Source organism: Echinops telfairi, unplaced genomic scaffold (genome assembly GCF_000313985.2).
Source record: "Echinops telfairi isolate 266 unplaced genomic scaffold, ASM31398v2 ScPeMD7_41;HRSCAF=154, whole genome shotgun sequence".
Taxonomy (NCBI): Eukaryota; Metazoa; Chordata; class Mammalia; order Afrosoricida; family Tenrecidae; genus Echinops; species Echinops telfairi.
Window position 1 is genome coordinate 3,078,557 of NW_022103939.1, and position 9,898 is coordinate 3,088,454.

General features: G+C 40.7%; 1 protein-coding gene across 3 annotated transcripts; it reads left to right on the forward strand.

Annotated features, from left to right (window-relative positions):
- Window positions 1–705: 705 nt before the first annotated feature.
- On the forward strand, window positions 706–8,021 carry LOC101661283 (olfactory receptor 51G2). 3 transcript variants are annotated; one of them, XM_045290545.1, is made up of 3 exons: window positions 4,915–4,934; window positions 5,975–5,980; window positions 7,109–8,021. In XM_045290545.1, exons 1-3 carry the CDS (start codon window positions 4,915–4,917, stop codon window positions 8,019–8,021), a joined length of 939 nt encoding a protein of 312 aa, XP_045146480.1. The 3 variants fall into 3 exon arrangements, with proteins under 3 accessions (XP_045146481.1, XP_045146480.1, XP_030741577.1); XM_045290546.1 differs by lacking the exons at window positions 4,915–4,934; window positions 5,975–5,980 and adding an exon at window positions 706–719; XM_030885717.1 differs by lacking the exons at window positions 4,915–4,934; window positions 5,975–5,980 and having other exon boundaries at window positions 7,086–8,021.
- Window positions 8,022–9,898: the final 1,877 nt, after the last annotated feature.

A 9,898-nucleotide genomic window follows, 5' to 3' on the forward strand; every position in this document is an offset into this window, starting at 1 on the left:
AGAGACTACAGCCTTGAGTAAAGGAAGCAAAGTCATTACAACTGGGCCAATAAACACATCATGATAGACAAAGAAAAGATGGAAGTTGTTAAGCATGTCACTGATTTACATCTGCAATCAACACACAAGCAGCAGTCAAACAACTGAAATATTGCCCTGGACAAATATGTTGTACAAGACCTTGTAATAGTGCTTTAAGAGCAAAGAGGTCACTTTGAGGACTATGGTGAGAATGACGAAAGCCCTTGAATTTTTTTTCTGGCTTCATACGACTATGAAAGCTGGACCATGAATAAGGAAGCTTAGATAAGAATGTATTACTATGAATTACGATGTTGGAGAAGAATATTGAATACACCATGAACTTCCAGAAGGAGAACGACAGCTGTTTGGGAAGAAGGACAGAAGACTTCTTTCTTAAAACTGAAGATGCTGAGCCTTCCTCTCACTTACTGTGAACATGTCATCAGGAGACAGCAGTCCCTGCAGAAGACCTGAGACGTGGTAACATTGCCGGCCAGCATACAGAAAAACACACTCAAGAAGAGGAACTGGCGCAGTGGCTACAATGGCCTTGAACATCACAACAATTGTAAGGATGGGGAAATAGTCAGCAGTATTCTGTGCTGTTGAACATAAGCTTCCTATGCATCAGAACTGACTGGATGGAACAAAACAACAACAACAAAGATTTCTCTTTCTCAAATGATTCTTATCCAGTATCCTTCTTTCCACTGCCCCTCTTTGCTTCTGCTACCCCTGTGCCCGAAGCTAAATGGCAGATGCAAAGCCTATACTCGGGGGCTCATATTCTTCCTGCACACTGACTTCATCCCATCTCTCTTGCCTATATCCTTTGATCTCAATAGTCCTATTCGTACCATACAGGCGACAACTTTCTGGACAGAAAACCAAAGACATGGACTAGCTCATGCCACGCTAGTGTTACCGCCCGCAACGTTACCACGTCTCAGGTCTTCTGCAGGGACTGCTGTCTCCTGATGACATGTTCACAGTAAGTGAGAGGAAGGCTCAGCATCTTCAGTTTTAAGGAAGAAGTCTTCCGTGCTTCTTCCCAAACAGCTGTCGTCCTCCTTCTGGAAGTTCATGGTGTATCCAATATTCTTCTCCAACATCGTAATTCATAGTAATACATTCTTATCTAAGCTTCCTTATTCATGGTCCAGCTTTCATAGTCATATGAGGGGATCTCCAATTGTCTACAGATGGGCATTGGGTTGCCACTCATGTCCCTACCCCCCTTCACCTTGGGTATGATTTTGTTCTGGGTCTTAGATGCCTCGTATCTGATCACATCAACACCTCATGATCACACAGACTGGATAAGAGACTGTGGCCATAAGAATTCGCTATATTTCAGAAAACAGCTATACCAATGTGTTAGAATAAAGTCTATTGATTGGTTTGGGACTTTAGGGCATTCCTCAATATGTATGCATCCATATTCCCCAAAGAGTTTCAACAAGCTGTATGATAATTATCTTGAAATAAAAGCACTGAAAATATCACCCCTCTTTAAAATATCTTCTTCATTTGTCTCCAATGAGATCTTTTGTATGTAGAAACAAAGAGTTAGGTACTGAGTTGATTAGAGATGAGAAAAAGCGACGGAGTCCTAAGTTTACATAGGACCCAGGAACGTATAAGTTTGCATCAGGCATAAACACGTCTATACTACTTCCAATAACTAGACTTGATCTGACACCTTTCTTTCCCTTTGGTGATTTAAGAGTGTTCCATTAAAAAAAAATCTTTCTTCGGTTTTGTATGTAGTTATACACTCAGCATGCACCCTTTAGCATTCATTATACATAAGTTATACGGATAAATGACACATAAAACAATATCAACAACATATGTTTTGCTTTCCTGAAGTTGTGAAGGTCATTCAAACTTGCACCAAAACATTCAGTAGGTGCTACAACTACCTGATATTCAAGTTTCTTACCGCACTACTTCATTACCTTCTTTCAACTATCCCTAAGGCACTCAGTTAATGAGGTCCAGGGAGTTAGAACTGCTTGGGGATTGATAAAATATTCTTGAGTTTTACAGGGGATCCTGGGTAGCAACATAAAAAAGCAGTATTTAAACATCCATTTCCAGTCTCTCCCCACTCCCCAAAGATTTTCTACCTTGGAGTCTGAGAAATCAATACAGGGAGCAGGTGTTTGATCTCAGTTGTTAAACAAAGAGAGATCACAGAAGACTGAGCCTGAGCTTTGGAGAAGGGGCTTCACCACCAGAAAAAGACTATTGATGGTGCCAGCTGGCTGACTTCCTGGGATCTCAGGTCTGGCCATAACACTAGCTTGGCATGAGCTAGTCCATGTCTTTGGTTTTCTGTCCAGAAAGTTGTCGCCTGTATGGTACGAATAGGACTATTGAGATCAAAGGATATAGGCAAGAGAGATGGGACGAAGTCAGTGTGCAGGAAGAATATGAGCCCCCGAGTATAGGCTTTGCATCTGCCATTTAGCTTCGGGCACAGGGGTAGCAGAAGCAAAGAGGGGCCATGGAAAGAACGAATCTGAGCCACAATGAATAAAGCTTGTTAGTGAATTTGAAATAACTGTTGAACCTGCTAAAGTTCCCCAAAATATAGTTTCCAAGCAGAGCAACTGGTGGCAGAAAGTCATATCTTAAGTTTCTCCTATACTCCAAATGCACCCATACCCTATCAGAGACACCACTTTAACTCTGGTCAGGAGCAATGGTATTTTTAATAATCTAAAAATTTGTGCCTTGTAAGTCTGTAATTGAGAAAGATTTCAAGTAGTTAATTTGCAGAGTGTTTTCCTCCATCCAGCCTGAAGGAAATCTTTCCTACTCTTGCCGTCTCCCTTCTTCAATAGCATATGTTTTTATTTTCTTCCCTGGACCCCTACTCTAAACTATGTTCATCCTATGTTCCTTCCATTCCATTTACACCCATTTATACCCGACCTGCTGACAATAGGAAGCGTAAGCTCTGATCCCTAAGAGATTATATCTCGAGCTAATAGCAGCAAGAAGGTGGGAAATGAGGACTTCCGACGCTTCTCTCTAGCATTTCTTTTCTCCCCTTCTTTTCAGGGATGTACTTTTTTCCTTTCCCTTGAACTAAGTTAACATGTATCTGCCTTCTAGTTCGTGATTTGCTTTCCCTTCCCCTCCCACCCTGGGAACCTTAGTGTGAACGTGTTTTCTCCGATTTTTAAAATAGGGGTCTCATGAAGTATTTGTTCCTTTTGACTGCTTATTTCACTTAGCATAATGTCCTCCAGATTCATCTGTGGTATCAGATTTGCCAACGTATCTTTTGTCATTTAAACCTCCACTCATTCTGTCTAATGTTAAGTAAATGCTAGTTGTGTGTTGATCTAAATTTTTGGTGTGAAGCACTGTTATAGATTGGCTATCTGACTTTAATCACATTATCAACATTTTAAGTGCCCCATTCTTCATTTGCAAGCTAAGATAATTATACTAACCTTGCACAATTTTTCTAAGGTCTACTACATAAATTACCATGTTCATGGTACAGTGCCTGGAATGAATAGCTATTCGTTACTATGTAAATTCCTTTTCCATAACACTATTTTATGTGCATGTCAAACATATTTCATGCTTAAACTTTGCGTTAGATCATTAAACCATGCAAATTGCCTGCCAATTACCCTCTGCGACTTTCACAGCTCCTTGGAAATCAACTTTGACCATTTACACAGCAGAAAATGAAGACTATAGTTGACATTCAAGTGGACACTGAGTTAACTGCATTGAAAGTTCAGAGTACTGGTGTTTATAGTGAAAGAGAACATAACTACGTATATGTTGATATGTAGTTCTCCATACTTACCCATTTACTGATTCAACTAAGCCATCAATACATCATGAGGGCTATTAACTTTATTCTAGCTATGGTTATTTGCCAATGAAATGCCACCTATCTGGGAAGGCAGTTTATGAGGACTTAGATCCTGGAATCTAGACAAATATCAGATCTTAGTCCAACTCCCACTTTAACTCTGTACTTACTCCCTAATCTGGAAAAAAATAATTCCCCTATGCCTCAGTTTCTTCATCTGCTATTAGATAGTTATACATAGGAGTTTCTTATATGAAGTATACATTGTTAGTTCTAAGTAAAATTCAACTCTAAATTATAGGAAAAACAAGGTAAGCACCTGCTGTATAGCAGGGCACAGTTCAAGTGCTAGCTTTATAGAAGTAAACAAATCAAACCTCCTGCCCTTTTTTTGGCTTACATTCTTAATTTTCCATTAAGCCTGGGAAGATCACTATTCAGGGGAATCAGGAGACCTAACTTAGTGTATGAACGCTGCTCATTGAGTATCCTCTTCTGAGTCTTCATTTCCCAATCTATAGATGACTGGGCTCTGTCTATGTCATGTCTCTTTTGTTCCAGGACATCATCTCAAAGATTCAACCTTGCACTTGGAGATGTAGTTGTGAATGACGGAAATGATAGCCTCCCCTTCTACCTGGATCCATAGCAGTTGGAGTCTTAGTCTTCTGGAGACTGAGAGTTAGACTGGCTGAGGAATAGGGCTTTGATTTAGCATTCTATCATTAGAAATATGTTTACAAATAACCATTTACTCATCGTCAAGTTGTTTCTAGACTCTTGTGAGCTGAGTTGTATCTATGAGCTATCTGTACGAGTCAAGGCTTTTCAGAAAGTGAGATCTGAGAGATCAAGTAGAGTTGGACTGTGTCTAAGGTTAGAGGCTATGCAGTCATCGAGTTAAACAAATACAGCTAAATTAGCAAAAGTAAAAAAGAAAGTCACGCAAAAGATGAAAAAGGAAGAATATATTAAAGAAAATCCTGGAAAAAAGGTTTACTTACATGGATGGATAAAGATAAGTATGGCCAAGAAGTATAATAATGTTTCTCTTAACGCTTAGGTTACAGGGACTGGATCAAAACAAAATTAAAAATATATATATGAGAGTGGTTACTAGATGCCAAAGAGACCTATGGATATAAGAGAAAAGTCACGAAGAAGATCTGTAATTTTTGGTGGTAGAACAGAGCTACCGTCAAACCACAGTGCCACAAGAACTTGAATTTTCTATCCTCCCATGCTATTTCTTATAGGTGTTTTTCATTAATTGAGTTTAGCAAAAAGCCATAAGGCTAAGATACTGGTTGATGTAGTCTAGAAAGGTCAGAACAGAGTTACGAGTGTGGAAAATATTCAACTCCCTCATTTTAATCTTTTGAAGTTTCATGACTTTAACAGCAATTATTTGTCTAATTATTAATTATTTGTCTCTTTATCAAAATATAAGGCTAACTTCAGGCCAGGAGGGGCAGTTCCTGGAAACACAAAGGAACCAGTGGGGGCATAGTCATAAAGGTCAATGTACAGACCTGGAATCATGTAAGTTTTTGTTTTGTTTTTGCTAGTTTTTTCAATCTTTTATTTTCTTTTGGTTTTGTCTCCATTATTGTTGGTTTGCCTACTTTATATAAGATAGGCACGGGAAGCAAGTTCTAGGAGAAAGCAATAGGAACTATGGTTCCGGAGGGACTTGTGGGGAGGAGGAGGTTGGGGGGGGGGGAAGGAGTGGTGAGCAAAGAACGCCATGACAAGGGAACAACTAGGAAATAAAAATCAACCATGAGGAGGACATAGAGATCCTGGGGATGTTGGAGCAACAGCAATCTAGCTGAGAGGACTTACTAAGAGGCAGAAGAAGGGTAAGCATGATGGTAGGGCTAGAAGAAGGTAAAAGAAAACAGAGGAAAGATCTAGGAAGCAAAGCTATGGATCAAGATATAGACATAGGTATGCACTTATGTAAATATATTAATTCATAAAAATAGAGGTATTGGCCTATACACATATATTTATATGGCAATACATTAAGGAAATGGACAGATTTAGGGCCTCTGCTCAAGCCCTCCCTCAACACAAGAACAATTTGTTCTAACAACCTAGCATTCTGTATAGTCACCCTCCTGAAAAATCACTGAAGACAAAATTGGGTGCATAAGCAAATGTGGTGAAGAAAGCTGATTGTGCCTGGCTATCAAAAGATACAGTATCTGGGGTCTTAAAGGCTTAGTTAAACAAGTGGTCATCTAGCAGAGAAGCAACAAACCCACATGAAAGAAACACAGCAGCCTGTGTGATCATGAGGTATCGATGGGATCAGGCAACAGGCATCAGAAGAAGTAAAACAAAACAAAATCCATATTGTTGAGAATGAGAGGGGTCGGAGCAGAGACCCAAAATCCATCTGTAGAACATAGACATCCCCTCACAGAAGGGTCACAAGGAAGGGATGAGTCAACCAGGGTGCAGCATAGCACCAATGAAACACACTATATTCCTCTGGTTCTTTGAGGATTGCTCACCCCCCACTATTATGACCGCAGTACTGCCTTTCAGTACTGGCTAGACCACAGCATGTATACTGGTATAGATAAGAGCTCACAACACACAAAATCCAAGTCAGATAAACCCCTCAAGAACAGAAATGGAAGTAGCTATACCAGGAGGGTAGGAGAAAAGAGTGAGGGGAGGAGAGAAGGAAAGGAGAACCAATCACAATGATTGATGAATAACCCCTTCCCCAAAAGGGGGATGAGCAACAGAAATGTGGGTGAAGGGAAACAGCGGTTGGTGTACGATATGAAAATAATAATCATTTATAATTTATCAAGGCCACAAAGGGGGAAAGGGGGCAGGGCGGGGCGAGAGGAGCTATTACCAATGGCTCAAATAGAAAGTAAATGTTTAGAAGATGATGGTAACATATGTATAGATGTGCTTGATACAAATGATGCATGGATTGCTATAAGAGCTGTAAGAGCCCCCAATAAAATTACATATATATATTTCTTTCCAAAAAATTGTTTGCTAGGAACTAGAGTAGACAATAACTTCTAGAAGAACTATATAATTCTAACTCGCTCTTGCTTCACTCATTCATCAATTCCATCTTTCTTTTTTAAAAAGTTTGTCCATTTACATCATTCTCATTCCCTCTGTTCATTTCAGGATTTTGAAGAGAAGCCAACTCCCTTTTGCTCCAGACACAATAGCACTAGGATCCCTGGGACCTGGCAGCAACAGCTCCTCTACCTTCCTCCTGAGCGGCATCCCTGGGCTAGAGAGCCTGCATCTCTGGATCTCCATTCCCCTTTGCTTCATGTACCTGGTTGCTATCCTTGGCAACTGCATGATTCTGTTTGTTATTAAAACAGAACCCTCACTCCATGAACCGATGTACCTCTTCTTGTCCATGCTTGCTCTGACTGACCTCGGCCTGTCCCTTTGCACCCTCCCAACAGTGCTGGGTATCTTTTGGCTGGACCTACGAGAGATTGGTCATGATGCCTGTTTTACCCAGCTCTTCTTCATTCACTGCTTATCATTCCTGGAGTCCTCCGTGCTCCTGTCAATGGCCTTCGACCGTTTTGTAGCCATTTGCCGCCCCTTGCACTATGCATCCATCCTTACCAACACAGCCATCGGCAGGATTGGTCTGGCTTCCTTGGGCCGGAGTGTAGCACTCATTTTCCCCTTGCCTTTTATGCTGAAGAGATTCTCTTATTGTGGCTCCTCCGTCCTCTCACACTCCTATTGTCTCCACCAAGAAGTGATGAAACTGGCCTGTGCTGACATCAAGGCTAACAGCATCTATGGCATGTTTGTTATTGTTTCCACAGTGGGTGTAGACTCACTGCTCATCCTCTTCTCCTACACCCTGATCCTGCGCACCGTACTGTCCATTGCTTCCAAGACGGAGAGACTTAAAGCGCTGAACACCTGTGTGTCCCACATCTGTGCAGTGCTTCTCTTTTACACTCCAATGATAGGCTTGTCTGTCATCCACCGCTTTGGGAAGCAGGCACCTCATCTGGTCCAGGTGGTCATGGGCTTTGTGTATCTTCTAGTCCCTCCCCTAATGAACCCTATTGTTTACAGTGTGAAGACCAAACAAATTCGAGATCGGGTGACCCGAGCCTTTTGTCACTAGCTAGGTCTGGTCTTTGAGGCAGTGTTTCCTTAAATGTGCCCTAATTCCTCTCTCGTTTATCAGAAGCAATTTGCATGTAATGGCGAAAACTTTTATTTACTTAACTATATAGAACTCTCAATTTGGTGGGATGGAAATTCATCACATATAAAGTAATAATCAGGGAAGCCTGGTGGCTTAGTGGTTCTGCAGTAGGCTGCTAACTGCAAGGTCAGCAGTTCAAAACTACCAGCCAATCCATGGCAGAAAGATGAGGCTTCCCAATCCCACAAAGAGTTACAGTCTCAGAAACCACAGGGGCAGCTCGGCTCTGTCCGATAGAGTCCCTAAGAGTCACCATTGACTTGATGGCAGAGAGTTTTTGGTGCGATGTAACATAGTATTTTATTTCCAGGCTTAGTCATGGAAATACTACTAGCCCACATGATTTTCCAGTGGCTTGGCACTTCATCAGTAAAGAGTCTATTATTTTGTTCTTGTAACTAGGTAGACCTTCGTAACTGCCTCAATGAACTGAATGATGTAAAAGTGACTGTGAGACGGATACTAAGCAAATCATCATATGCTATTGGACAGGGTTATGAGAGAGAAGAGTTGTATAGCCAGCAGCTCCAGGTTACTGTCAGAGTATAAAGACTCCTCATCAAGCCAATGGAAACAACTGGCCACAGTGACTGTGAGAAGTATTCAAAAAGGCCCTGCAGTATCTGGGACCAGAATTGAAAGCAAGATTACGATTGCTAAGCAAGTCTGCTCACTTTTCATCTCGGAAAAACCTAGAGCAGAAGGTAGAAATTAAAATCACTATAGAAGCTGTTCCATGAGGTGAGTGAGCTAAGTAAAACACATGAAAGAGGAACAACAAGCGGGGGAGGGAGGTGATGACAAACTGGACCATAAGGGTCTGACTACTCACTTCCAGAGTGCTAGGATGACATAACCAAATAGTCTGATTCTGAAAGAAAATAAGCATTCTGAACTTATTTGAAAGCCAATACGTTTTTCGTTAATTTTGTTCCATTTTTTTTGTTTCCTAAAAATATCCCCTGGAATTTTTTTCCAGTTGTGATTTGAGTGAAGGTTTACAGAGTAAGTTAATCACACATTTAATAATTCATATATATATATTGTTTGTACTATTGATTATTATCTGCACAATAGAATAGCACGCTTCCCACTTCTTCTCTGTATTAATAATTTCTTTCTAGGCTTCTTTCCTATCCTTTTCCACCTTCTGATATTTGTTCATGAACAAAAGTGTGCTTTTGATGTCATACTCACTTGTTCGAAGGACCCTGTGCCTCCTTTTCTTCATTGTTGTTCACTTTATAGGCCTGTTGATTGTTTGGCTTAAAGGTGAGACAAAAGAGTGAATTCAGTTCCAGAGTTTAAGTGATTTTACCAGTCTCTATCGAAATAAGAGCCTAGTCCTTTTTATTACTTTGAAATTTATTCCCCATTTTCCTCTCACTCAATCTAGGTCCTCTCATCATGATCCCTGTCTAGTTCTTAGGGTCTCAGGACCATGAATACTATTTGTATGGTGCATTAGTGTTTTGGACTAATTGCTTTTACATCTTTGATTTTCTTTACTCTGCTTTGCTCCCGATGGGGAGAAACTAGTAGCTATATCCTAGGTGGTCACTCAGAGCCTTGGTGGTCTAGTGGTTATGAATTGGGCTGCGAACTGCAAGCAAGAAGCATGAGGGTTTTTACTCCTGCATGGAAACATATGTACAACTGTGCTTAATACAGTTGATGTACGGATTGCCATAACAGCTCTAAGAGCCCTCAATAAAATAATTTTTTAAGTTAGTCTCAGAAACTCACAGGGGCAGTTCTACTCTGTCCATTAAAGCTATTATAAGTTTCAGTTG

Excerpts from the sequence above, each read along its gene's own strand:
- LOC101661283 (XM_045290545.1), top strand. The coding sequence starts at position 4,915 with ATGTTTCTCTTAACGCTTAG.